The sequence below is a fragment of the Sander vitreus genome, chromosome 18 (assembly GCF_031162955.1).
Source record: "Sander vitreus isolate 19-12246 chromosome 18, sanVit1, whole genome shotgun sequence".
NCBI lineage: Eukaryota > Metazoa > Chordata > Actinopteri > Perciformes > Percidae > Sander > Sander vitreus.
In genome coordinates, this window is record NC_135872.1 from 14,139,538 (window position 1) to 14,153,684 (window position 14,147).

Sequence of the window (14,147 nt, forward strand, 5' to 3'; positions counted from 1 at the left end):
ATACACAGAAATTCTGTTGTTAAAGGCTGAAACAATTAGTAAATTAATCGATAAGTCAGTTGACAGAAATTAATTGGCAACTATTTTGATAATGGATTAATTGTTTAAGCTACTTATCAAGCACACATGCCAAAACATTTGCTGGCTGCAGCTTGTCAAATGTGAGGATTTTTTGCTTTTCTGTTTTATATCATTGTAAGTTGACCATCTTATGGGATTTGGACTGTTTGTTCAAGAAGAAAAAAAATGCATTTTAAAGATACCATTTTGGGCTCTGGGAAATTGTAATAGGCTATTTTTCAATACACAACCGATAAATCAAAAAAAATAAAAATTTTTTTTTTTTTAAAAATCAGCCCTAGGAGGTTAGGTTTGCAAGGTCTGCCAGTCTTGGTCATACAACTGTTGTGACCTGGTTGAGCACAAACAGCAAACTGTGCTCACCCTTGCATGTACTGATGCAACTTGTGCCTCATTTTACTAAGAAGCATTCTATGAATCAGCCCATCCACACACATTTACCCACACACAAACACACATACACACACGCTTCCCCTACCTCCTCTACAAAACCCAACAATCCAGTGAAATCCGTACAACTTCCTTTTGTTCTCGAACCAAAAGCCTTAAAGCCAACAGATGCTTTTCTCGTTATCATTGCCAGTTATCACTCTTAGCTCCCTCTGATAAGACTTTACTTTCTGACCCAGATGTTAAGGAGTTCAATTTACCAGATGCAACCGAAGAGCTGACAGGGAGGCAGAGGGATGAGTGAGCATCGAAAATACCCGCAGGCTCGAAAGATGAGACGTAACATGCCTTTTTTTTTGGCCTGGTGTTGTTTCTGAAGCGGCGTTAGTGCAGTAAGGAGCTCAGGGTCTAAAGAGGCTTTGGTATAGGGGGAAAGATGGGCCATATTACAGCGAGGTCAGAAGCCTGCTTGATTAATGGGCCAGGATAATCACCTCATCAAATCACTCTCACTTATTAAATCTTGTTTAATATCGTAATGAGGGCCCTCCTGAGCTGCTTTGGTAAATTCCCCCTCTCTCCCAGCTCTCCATCACTCTCACTTTCCATCTTCTGCCTTTCTGCTTTAACAGGAAGACTGATGATGCCAAGTTCCTCTTTGTCCTCATCTTCCTCTTTCTGTTTCTTTGTTCCTTTTTCTTATTTCTGTCTCTTTTTCATTTGTCCTAAACATTAGGAAAAAGTGACAGATGTATGTCTCCTCTTTCTTAAACCATCCTGAAATTAGTTTGTAGACCACCCAGTGGCTCAACAGTATACATAATTTCTGAGGGTGAAATTACTATATACCTGTACGACGCCTCAGTCTATTTATTTATGATGGATGATGTGCTGGATTATATCATCATAAATCACTGTGTGTGTGGGTCAGGACTTGCTTGAAGAGTGATACCACTTCCCAAGGCTTTGGTACACTGCAGTTTATGGAAACACTTCAGGTGAGGTAATATCCCTCCTGTCTCCTTCTGTATGATTTGTGATCTCTATCTGTAGTATCATGACATACCCAGCGTTACTTCCCCGTGTGTGCATGAGGTTTCTGGGATGGGCTTGCATCTCCTTCACTTGACCTCCAGGCTACTACACAATGTGCCTCAGAAGAAAACAACATGCCATTGTCTTATTTATGGTCTTCTATGTGTCACTCTGTACCATCTTGGTAGTACAGCTATGGCTGCACGAGTCTTCCAAGAAAGGATACAAAAAAATTATCTTTTCCGCTTTTGTCCTGCACCTCTTGTTCGCGCTCTCTCTCTCTCTCTCTCTCTCTCTCTCTCTCTCTCTCTCTCTCTCTCGCTCCATTTGTATTGCGACTTATAGTGTCAATAGCCACCCCCTGCCACCACCCTCATCCCAAAGTTGGACCCAATCCTTTGTCGTCTCTGAAGGCAGGCAGGAAACAACTGGCTCAAGGTGACCAGTTCAGGCTTGGGAGGGAGGTTAGGGCTGCATCTTCCTCATGAGTGCCTCCCATTTTTGCCTTTATTGTTGGGGAGCAGCTGTTGTGTACCTGGACCCCATGAGTGATGCCTATGTTGGGTATCTTGGCAGCCAGACTCCACAGGCTTTGGATACCAGAGTGAATCAATTCTTAAAGATGACTGTCTGCGTGTCACATGGAAAGGCCCAGAGTGAAGGGCTTAGGGGGCTCTGGAGCTGGAATGCTCTTTGATGGAGGGGCCGGAGAATGAGGAGGGAGGGGAGGAAAGGAAAATACGGGGGAAGAGATGGTCCTATTGTTGTGCCAAGGAATGTCCTTGATGGAGATAGAGGGGTATTGTTCTTATGCCCATGAACTCTTTTAGACTTGGGGATGATGGAGCTGCGAGAGTGATGAACATCTTAGCATCTTTACTGTTATCGTCAATGCCATGAGAAGCAAGCAGCTGTATGTTGTCAGATCCTCCTTTTTGCTGTTAACTACGTGTTGAAAGTTGCTCTAAGACACGGCATGTGCGAGCAGCTTAGCGACGAGCAGCCATGTGAACGTGTCGAGGTTTGCAAATTATTGGGTGGCTGATATAGCCCCTCTGTCAAAATACCTACAGAACCAAACTCATTCTCAGCAGAGAGAACCTGCCTAATGTCCACTGAGAAACCTGAGAAAATGAAGATTGCAAAGGATGACAAACACAGATTGGCACGTAAAGCTAACCTCCCGTGCTTGGGGCATGCTGCACGAGAAGGTTAAGGGTGAGGGGAGTTAGCAATCTAGGCTCAGCAACCAGAAGCCACAACAGCAGCAGTCGCAGTAGCAACTTCTTTTTTAGAGAAAGAGCCTTGTGGTCGTCCCATGTCCGTATCCATTTCATGACAAATGAAATACCAAAGGCCCTGGCCAGAAACAATGGCTTGTTTGGCTGGCTGGAGGCGGTATGGGAGGTGGTAGTGGTGGGGGCTAAGACTGGCTTCCAGCCCCTGCAGCTGTCCCGTTTGTCACTCCTTGTCTTAAGGCTCACTCCTGGCTCAATGCTCCATCCCATGGATCAAGGGGATGTGTGCAGCACATGTGTGTGTGTATGTGTGTGAATCCCGGGCCTCCAGAGATACTGCAAGGCGATTCTCAGGACTGAGCAGCGTCTGAAAAACGGCCACAGACACGAAAGGCGAGTTGAACAGTGTTAAGACCCCTTCGGTATAGAGCAGACCTCAGGCATGAGGTCATCAGTCTTGGTTTAGCAGCCTTTGTCCTATAGCCTGATTGACAGGAGGGGTGGCTATCAAAGACAGTTATGGGATGGGTTACATGACATGGATGTCACTCAAGATACAGCAGATCTCTAATAAAGAATTTTGTGATAAATTACTGAATTTAACCTTGAAATACAGAAAACCAGAACACATACCAATACATAGATTAGATACCAATACACAGTGACATCCAAGCTTGGTAATCGTTTCACACCTCCACACTGTGGGCCTCGCCTTAATATGAATAATAAAGTCTGTGAATCTTTTAATCTGTGTCGATAACAGGTGATAAGATAATATTCCATGAGTAAGCCTATATGTGTGTGTGTGTGTGTGTGTGTGTGTGTGTGTGTGTGTATGTGTGTTGCAAAGGAGAAAGACAAATCTCTTCCCTCTCTCTCTCTCTCTCTCTCTCTATCTATCTATCTATCTATCTCTCTCCCTTATGTCTCAGAGATTAGCCTTTGCTCAAACACCTCCTGTTCATCTAAGTAATTAAAACATTAGAATTACTGGATTATAAACTGCTTTCGATTTAATCCAGCACTCGATGCTCCCACCATTTTGCCAAATGGGTCAATGGGAAATATAATGGGCCTCTCTGATTTCTGATTCAGGGATCTGGAAGAGGCAAAGGATGCCAATAATGGCTATTAAAAGAGAGAGTCTGTGTGTGTGTGTGTGTGTGTGTGTGTGTGTGTGTGTGTGTGTGTGTGTGTGTGTGTGTGTGTGTGTGTGTGTGTGTGTGTGTGTGTGTGTGTGTGTGTGAGAGAGAGAGAAAGAGAGAGAGAGAAAGAGCCCAGACCGGCTTTGCCCTGAGTGCCATCTGTCTTGGACCCACTAGACCCAGTTTAGACTGGAGGAAGCCAAACCAGTTCAGTCTCTATCTCTGCCCCCACACGCACGCACGCATGCACGCATGCTCGCACGCACTCACACACACACACACACACACACACACACACACACACACACACACACACACACACACACACACACACACACACACACACACTTCCTGTGACCACTTCCTCTCTTCAAGTGGATCTAAAGTGTACTGAGAGTTTTTTGGGGGTGAGTTAAATGTAAAGGCACTTGCAGTTCTTTGATACTTCTTTGAGAAATTGACCAAGAACAGGCATCGCTACTGTGTGATTGTGTTTGTCTGTTTGTGTGTGTGTGTGTGTGTGTGTGTGTGTGTGTGTGTGTGTGTGTGTGTGTGTGTGTGTGTGTGTGTGTGTGCACTTCACAAGACCCTTTAACAGGTGTTTGCCCCCGGGGGCCCCCGGAGCACCTTAAAGGCCTGGAATCAATGGGTGTCCTGATATCATTTATATAATTTATCCTGCCATTGTCTACCTTCGACACATGTTCTCACATGTGCACACATTCATAAATGTTCACTTTCATTTAGTTTCAAGGGAGGTTCCTCCCTCCTCACTTTGCCCCCTCCCTCACCTCTCTTGGCAGTGAAAATGAAGGTGTGCTGTGGGGATTCACCGCTGCTGTCTTCTCACCTATACTGTCTATACTTATTTTGGTGTATCAGTATGTGCTTGGCAATATGTGAGTTAACACACTGTGCGCTCGTGCAGCCTTTATGAGTGTGTGAGCCGAGTCCTCTGCAGCATGTTCCTGCCTGTGTGTGTATGTTTTATGTGTGTGTTCATTATCAGTTTGTGTTGCTTGGAACAAGGGATCCAAGTTGACACAGTGACAGTTCCTCGCAGAGCGACAGAGGGGCCCTGCCATCCAACAACAGAGGCTTTGTCGCACTGCTCCTCTTGGCTTGTTATGGACTTCCTTCTCTCTCTCTTTCTCTCGCTTTCTTTCCCTTTTTTAGTGAGCCCATTTTCTTGTCTGAAGTCTTAATTTGGGGAGCTGGCCAGTGGGGAGAGGGAAGAGAGGCGAGGGGACCAAGGGAGGGAAGAACGGGGGGAGAGAGGAGAGGAGGCGCGGAGTGGTGATGGCTGCAGACGGACGGCCCTTTGTTCCTCCTTTCCCAGGCTCCTCTCTTGAGCCTCTGAGGCTCCAGTTGCGTTGGAGCCTTCCAGAGAGAGAGAGAGAGAGAGAGAGAAAGAGAGAAAGAGAGAGAGAGAGAGAGAGAGAGAGAGAGAGAGAGAGAGAGAGACAGGCTGGGAGGAAAAAGGGGGCACTATGATCTGTCCAACTGGAATCTTCCAATTCCACAAAACAAATGCACACACACACACACACGATCTGGAGATGGACAGAAAGGAAGAAGGGGGTAGTAAAAGAAAGAACAAATAAATTAAAAGGTTAGGAAAATAAAGCAAATGCAATGGATAAGGATGCTATGAAGACAACATCAAAAACAGCACTCAGAGAGTGCAGGCTGCACATTCTGACCACTAGGTGTCTCCATCACTGATGCCAAATGTGGGCAACCCAGAGTTAATCCCACACTGTGCCAGTGGCTCTGGAGCATGAGACCAGTGTGTTGCTCCATCCACAATAGATGGAATCCAGTGTTTAATTACTAACACATGCCGAATGAATCCATCAATCTTTGTAATGTGGAAATCTGTTTTCATGCTTTTTGATTGAAACTGGAATAATTTTTGTGTAAAAACCTTAATTCTAACCGCAATGATGAAATAAATGCACTGCTAAGCAAAAAGGAAGAGATGCACCCATACATACAAATTGCAATCCTCTGTATACAAAAGTCCTCTGATGGAAACTTCTAATATTCAGCTGTTTTAGTTTCAAGCCCACAGTCATTTTGCAGGTGTAGGTGTCAAAGTGGTTCAAACGGTGGATAGCTCATATTGGTCGTTGGTAGGAGGATCGCACAGAGAAGAAATCAAAATGAGGTGAGTCCTTGTGTTTCTTCGTCACAAAGGTTCCCAAACATAATAAGTTACATCAGTGCACGTGTGTGGTGATATTTACCACAACATTTTCTGTTTGTTGTTGGGTTGGCGTAAATCCCCCACAGACAAACTGCAAAACACACTTTCCAATAATGTGAAAGCTTATAGAAAACAAATTCAGCTGAAAAAACACACTCTTAACAGTGAATGGAAAATGTTCTTGAACCTGAGCGTGTGATAACAAGTGACCAGGGAGGGAGGGGGGGACTTGGAGAGGGACCTTGGGGACAACGTGTCAACGTTTTCTGTGCCGGAACAAGGACAAACATTGGGCAAATATTGGGAAAGACTGGCAGCCTTTGAGATAGGGGGGCGTTGATCTAAGACTGAGGAGCTAAAGTCCACTATCTCCTGTCTGATATAGCAGCCAGGGTCTTGCTGACACACAGAGCCACAGAATAAACATGAATACCTGAAGACAATGAACTTTGAACCCTCAGCGGGAGAGGTGTAAAAAACAGGAAGTGGTGAAAGTGACTTCAGTGACTTCCTCCCTGCAGGCCAAGAATGAATCAGGTGGAATGATTGTAGCTACACGGGTCATTGTACATAAAAAGCACACACACATTGTTCAAGAGTGGGAAGCACAGATGTGGTGGGTGTGCATGTGTTTGCCCACGTGCGCGTGTGTGTGTGTGTGATGGAGAAAGCGAGAGAGTAAGTCTTCAGATGTAGCGACAGATGGTATTTGATTACAGAGCAGACGGTCGGTGTTGTACAAAGATGCTGTCTCAGCCCAACCTAAGGAGCTGTAGCCTCCGGTTAAGGCAAGCGGAGGGAGGCAGGCGGAGGACGAGAGGGAAAAGGAACATGGGAGAAAGAGAAAAAAAAGAATAAAAGCAAGCAAGCAAGAAAGACACAAAAGAAGCAACTCCAAAAATGAGCATCAAAGCAAAAAGAGTGAAAAGCAGTCAGGCAAGAACAAAAGAAAGAAAAGGAACAGAGCAACGGGCTGGCGTGGTGGAAAGTACAACAGAGGTCATGATAAGAAAACAGCAAAATGACGCAGAGAGAAAACACACCGAGCCTTTTTAAAATACGCCTGTATTTTTCTTAAAAGACTCCCAAATTCAACAGCAAATACAATAACAGCAATCTGTGGGAATGGGTCATTAAAAACATAAGTCAGATCAAAATTTTTCTTTAGTATTTGAGTTTGAAATTATTTTTTTTTAATTATTTTTAGTATTTCTTAGAATATACATAATTTGAACAACGACACACACAAACATATACACAATTTATTGGTTAGAACTGGAGCTAATACAATTAGCTGATCGACAGATAATCTGCAACTATTCTCATGATATACTCCCAGCTTCTCAAATTGTGAGGATTTAATGCATTTCTTTTATCATATCCAATAGTACAGAACAATTTAAATACATCTCCTTGGGCTGTGGAAAATTATAACATTAGACGTTTGTTACAGGCATTTTCTTACATTTTACAGACACAATTATTAATTGAAAAGATAATTGTCTGATTAATCAATAATGAAATTAATCGTTTGTTGCAGCTCTAGTTAGAACAAACTCAATTTTCAAGAGGTTTGTCTTTCCACTGTTTACTTAAACTTTTATCTTGGCATTTATTAACTTGTCTATATTTAGTCATCTTATTTGTTGAAGGTTGAAGAGATGATTTCATTATGTGTCTGTGTGTCCCTGGCTATGGCGATTGTTGTATTTAGCCCGATGAAGCGGCATCTGTAATCATCTGTGGAGAAAACTAGGCTGGGAGGTTGGTGCTCTGCTGTCAAACCCTTCATTAGTGCATTGAATCACTCAGAGAGCCGAGCGGTGCTGATTTGCTCCAACAGGGTAGTAACAGAGTAACTGTACAGTAAATACAAACATTGTAGTCAGTGATGCTAAATAAGTTATATGAAAAAATTAATGATCACACACACGCGCACACACACACACACTTTTGAGTGCATGTTGTAGACAGCGATGTAAATAAACCACAAACGGCACACGTTTTCTACTCTTTTTCATTTTTATTTCCATTTTTTATTCATTTTGCACAAGCTTGCATATATACTGCACATACATTCAGTTCATAGAGGGTGAAGGCACGAAAGGCAATTTGACTACTGGTTGTTTTTGAGCTGGGCCAAAGCAATACAGGGGGAAAAATCTCAAGAGAAAATACAAAACTGCTTCAAACTAGTTTCAGCGTTCTAGCCCACCCTCGGCCCTGTCCCGGAACAAAACATAAAAACCTTTTTTTCTTTAAAACTGTCCAGTTCCATTTAGCTGCCAAGATCTCCATTTTATCATTTCTCTCAATTGAATGAGCACGCTAGAATACTAATTTCTTAAATTCAATTTTAGGTAGATAAGGATTAAAATCTTTTAAATTGGTTCTACATTAACGAAATGCAGTACAGCCTTCCCTGTTTGAAAAACAAAAGAAAACAACATCAAATAAATTAGGATAAATTAAACCAATAAATTACACAAAATCTGCAAGACAAATAGACACCAATAACAGAAAAAAGCAGCCATGTCAAGAGTTTTATTTTACAACTTGTGTGTAACCCTTCAGACTGTATTTGAAACATGGCTGTTCCAGTTGGAATTACTGCACTAGAATCGAATAATAATGTCATACAAAAAGCATCAACAAAACACTATTTACATAACATATTGCTAAGTTACACAAAGGCAGTATTTTATCACTGTAAGTCCACATCATTGATATTTACAAAAAAAGAGGAGCAATGTCATAACAAAAAAAGAATTACTAATGAAAGCATTGAGAAACAAAACCCCCTTTCAAACAGGTCAGAAAACAGATCAGAGGAAATTATCGCAACACACACATACACACACACACACACACACACACACACACACGCACGCACACACACACACACACACACACACACACACACACATTGCCATCGCTTAATGAGAATCATTTACATGTCAGGATGCAACTCCCAGGGGTGGGGGAGGGGCCACAGTGTTGAGAATTGTGTCACTCACTGGTTCACAGGTTCTCATAATCGGTCTTTTCTCTCACACAGACACACACTCATATACATCTACACATACACATACATACATACATACACACACACACACACACACACACACACACACACACACACACACACACACACACACTAAATGCAAAGCGTACATAAATTCCACAAAAGTCCAAACTTTTCCCAACTATTTGAACCTGGTAAAAAAGGGTATAAATCATTTTTCTCTGTCTGCAGTCTCTTTTTAAACTGTACAACATGATGTGCCCCCTCCATGACACTGGTCTCCTGATGACAATGAGTTCCTGTCTCTCTCCCGGGTCAAATTTAGAGCTACGATACAGTCTGCCCTTGTTTTTGGACGAGACCGGGTCCTGCCAACGGGCCCCTCTGTGACATCATCATTACCCGACCACTAGCCTAATGCATCGTTCTGTCAGCGGAAAGTAAAGAAACACATGCTGGTGCAACTTCAAGGGCACTGCCGACGGGAAACAGACTCCCGTTAAAGGCATGGCAGGGAAAAAAAACAAGAAAAACCTCTCCTCTGTGGGTTTTTGGAAGAGTGGTTATGAGTCCGGTTAGAGAGAGCGAGTCATCTCTCTTTTCTTCACCCTTCTTTTTTTAAACCACTTTCACCCTTCTCTACGCACTCTGAGTGAGAATAGAAAAACTGTACAGTTATTCTTTGTTTCATCCTGACAGTATTTACAGTAGCAACATTTCATTCTCTGAAAACGGATTCCAAGTTTATTTTCTGATCTCAAGAGCACAGCCATTCAGCACAATACAAAAGGTAAAGAAACCAAAGGAAAACTGGTCACAAAACCTGCAAAAAACCTACAACTATTGCTCCTAATCTACCAACAACTCACTTATTCATATTACAGATTTAAACAAAGCTGTCACTATAAATACCCTCAAGATTTCATTAATGAAACAATTTTAACAGTGCCTTCCAAAGAACTTCCACTACTGTATATATTTTTTTCCCCATATATTTATCTTTTACAATTCTTAAAAAAGGCTCTATAAGTATTTCAATAGTTATCCTTAAAATCAAACGACCCCAGAAAAGGAAAACTTGACAAAAATATTTTCAATGCGGTTTTAAGGTCTTGCTAATCCTTTTTGCACATAAGTCTTCATTATCCTGAATTAATCTTTTTAGGCGCAGGAACTCTTTAACTTTACGGCGGGGTTGCAGGAAGGGGGAGGGTGTGGAGCGATAATAATCTGTGCATCAGATAAAAGTGTCCTTTCCTTTCTCCTTTGTTTGTGGCACTTTAGAGCCTTTGGCTGGTGCTTTGAGACTCTGAGACATGCAGGGCCTAGCCCATCCTTCAGTGAGAAATGTGTCCGGCTCGCACTCTCAGGGCTCCCGTTTCTTAAGAAGAACACTGTTCGGGGAGGAGGAGATGGGGGACATAATGAAGGGAGTAGCTCTCTGTCTTTCTCTGCCTCCTTTTGTCAGGCGCTTTGTCTCGCTTAGACAAGTCAGCAGGTTAAGCAACCTGCCCCTTTTGATCTTTTGTGACACACACACACACACACACACACACACACACACACACACACACACACACACACACACACACACACACACACACACACACCATAAGATAATGTCATCCAAGGTGAGAACAACAGCTAGCTCGCACGCACTCTAGAAAGCATTCAAGGCCTCTCATTCCTTTAACTTACCTCATCAAAAGGGCAGCTTACACTAACTGCTTTTTAAAATTCTTAAAAGCCTGAGAGGGCAGATAAAATGAATAAAACAGTAGATATTCATGTACAGTTCAAGTGGAAAATCTGGGATTGGAATCTCAGGTAAAAGTGAAAGGAATGCTGTTTAACAAACTGGGCACAGTGGCTTCAAGAGAATCACACTTTGGGTCTTAAAAGCTGCCAGTTTGGGACGGAGGGACAGAGCAGAGGGTTTCAGGTGCGTGTTGCTCCTCACTCTGTGCCTTTGTCCCCGCTCTTTGTAGTGCTGAGAGCTTCTTCATCTACCCCCGGGGTGAGTGCTCACCTCCGACCTCGTATTGTTGCATTGAGAGAGCAGCTAGATCACTCAAAGGCAGGTGAACATGGAGGGAAGGAGCAGTGTGTGTGTGCATGTGTGTGTTGTTCCACTTGAAGCAGAATTAATAAACGCTTGTGTTTCAGCTTATATTCCCCTCTCTCTGTGCCCTCCTTAAATTATCTTCCTCCTCCTGATGCTTCTATTCGTATGTATTCAATTATCTGTTGTTTCAGCGACACTGTACTTTAGATTGCCACAGTATTCTGATATATTCAAGTATCAGCTGCTATTGAAATAACTTCATAATGTCATTTACACCTTGTACAGGCTAATCACAATAAAAGCCTGTCATATAAACAGGTGGACTTCATCTCACACATGAGCTATTTAGTGAACAGTGCTATAACAAGACAAAAAACTATGCAGTTATTATTGTCTATGTTCACCAATCCGGGACATAATTAGACAAATAAGATTTATTTGATAGCTGGACAAATGGCTCGTTTAGTGGGAGCAGTTTAGTTGTCAAAGCTGGAGTGGCTACGGAAAATTAGCCATTTAAAAACAGCAGATCACGCACCAAAAGGCCACACGTCTTCTGCATATTTTTATACTTCTACACTTTTTACTTCATGTGTTTCTGCAGCCTTACTCCTTTTCCAGCATCGTTGCTGGACTGGTCCTCTGCAGGATAGGCTAGTCACTACAGGCATATTAGAGAAGCCTACTCTGATGGCTCTCCATTAAAACCCAAAATTTGAAACACTTTCCAGGCAAGTTGCCCCAAACTACCAAAAAAACAACAAAATATCTAAAAAGGTCCACTTCAGAGATGGACAAACAAAGACAGGAGAAAGAAGAAGGATGGGAAATGGGGGGCAACATATTTCAGAATCTAAACTCGTTGAATAATATTAATAGCAATAATTTATTTTTTTCTGCAACGGCATCAAGGGACAAACAAATCTCGAAGTGCCAATCTTCAGCAAGCAGTGATGAAATAATAATAATCCTAAACAACAACAACAATAATAATAATAATAATAATAATAAAAATAATCAAAATAATAATGTACACCCAATAAACACAATGCCTTACTTGCAGGGAAAACACACTTCAAAACATGGTAGAGCTCAGTAGCTATTGGAAACCAGTCCAAGTCCCACAGACTAGTACAGACCAGTACCACGAGTCCAGTCTTAGTCCAGTCAGTTAGTAACCTCACTAGGCCTTGTTTTTGTGTGCATGTGTGTGACTGTCCTGTTGGGGACATCTTCAGTAGCACAGTCTATTGGGCGCCCACTTTGTGGGGACAGTTCATTTGGACACCCACTGGATTGGAGGGACACCCCAGGGTGCCATGATTAAAGTCTTTAGGGAACCCAGCCTATGTTCTTAGTAGTGTAAATGGGAACGTCTTCCACACACTGTGGACTTTGTTAGTGTTGATCATAAAACAAGCCAAACGGATGAGGGTTCACACGGTCCAAAAAACACCCAATAAGATTAGAGTCTCTTCAGTTCAGAATCATACAAAAACAAAACAAATAAAAACCATCATGATAATTATCATATAAGAACAACAACACAATAGCTAGGTCATTTAGGAACTGCCACAGGCTTCAGATTGGGAATGCTACTTCATAACTTTCATACATTCAAAGAAAAAAACAGGAAATCAAAAGAAAAGTTTTGGAAAAAAGAAAAAAACAACAAAAGAGAATATTTTGAAATTCTATGAAATCAGAGAAAATAAAAAAAGCGCAAAGCGTCGAGCGAGGAGGAGGAAAAGGAGGAGGAGGAGAAATTTACTCGTGTAGAAGCTCTTGGAGACAGTTGGGGGACTTGAAAATCTCTGGGACTTCGCTGTCCAGTTTGCAGATGACCTTGTAGATCGCCTTCTTCCAGGACGGGTCCACGTCTTTGCCAGCCACAATGGCGTTGAAGAACTCCCTCAGTGTGATCTCTGCCACCTCCAGAAAGCGTTCAGGGACCTTCATAGACACAGGAAGGAAAGAAATGATTATTCATCTATGGAAGAATAGTCTACGTACATCTATAGAAAGAAAGTCAGCGTTTGAATACATTGCTCCTCTGTAAGGAGACCACATCATTTAGAATTGACTCAAAGTTCGATAGTGAATTGTTTTACTGTAAATTGCAGAAAGTTTCATTGGGTTTCTAAAATGCGTGACTTCCACTCGCCGTTAGCTATCATTTTGCAGCAGTGTTCTCTTGCATTATGCTCAACACCTTTATCTCCTCCCTTGTAGAACACGTTCATATTTTTACAGTGGATGTAAAATCATAAATCTCCTGTCTCTTGTGTATCTACTTCCTTAAAAGCCAATTGAGGCGTCAGCCTGAGAAAAGTCATTTCTTGTGAATTCTCAGGTTTCTCACACCTCCCACTTCCCTCAATGCAACATGGTGAGCGTGACATCTTTATGAGTCCCACTGTAAATCTGTGACCAAACAAGAGAGCGGAGCTGAGTGAAGAGCGGCAGAGAGTTGCTGGCGAAAGAGGAAGTACTAAATGCTTTGGGAACGGGGAGACACGCCGCCTCTTTAGTGTCCCTGACAGCAGCGCTCACCGACACCATGGAGATGATTAGTCTGGCAAAGATCTGTGACACCTTCCCCTAGGCCAACACTCTGTCTCTCACACACACACACACACACACACACACACACACACACACACACACAGTCATGCAGGCACGAGCACACACACCAGCGCACACACCTCCTTGTGCCAAGGAGATGACACATCCTGTACTGTTACAGAGCTCTACATAATGCTCGCAGCACACACACAAGCTGTATTTGGATGAGTCTTATTCCTCAACTCAAAGCTCCAGGGCGACGCAGCCTTCAGGGGTCACCTGCTTGGATAATGCTGACTGTCTCCCTGCCTGCCTCCCTTGATGCTCGCACACACACAAATTGTCACACACACACACACACACACACACATATATACAGCAGCAGCAGCTTGCC

At 42.7% G+C, this 14,147-nt stretch overlaps 1 protein-coding gene across 3 annotated transcripts in view; it reads right to left on the reverse strand.

The window, feature by feature from the left end:
• Positions 1–8,620: 8,620 nt before the first annotated feature.
• LOC144533188 (prospero homeobox protein 1-like) overlaps positions 8,621–14,147 on the reverse strand; it is a 33,442-nt gene continuing 27,915 nt past the window's right edge. For all 3 annotated transcript variants that reach the window (XM_078274395.1, XM_078274394.1, XM_078274393.1), the window contains exon 5: positions 8,621–13,141. In XM_078274395.1, coding sequence (XP_078130521.1) covers positions 12,956–13,141 — 186 coding nt within the window. In that variant the 3' untranslated portion in view covers positions 8,621–12,955. The remainder of the gene's footprint in view (positions 13,142–14,147) is intronic.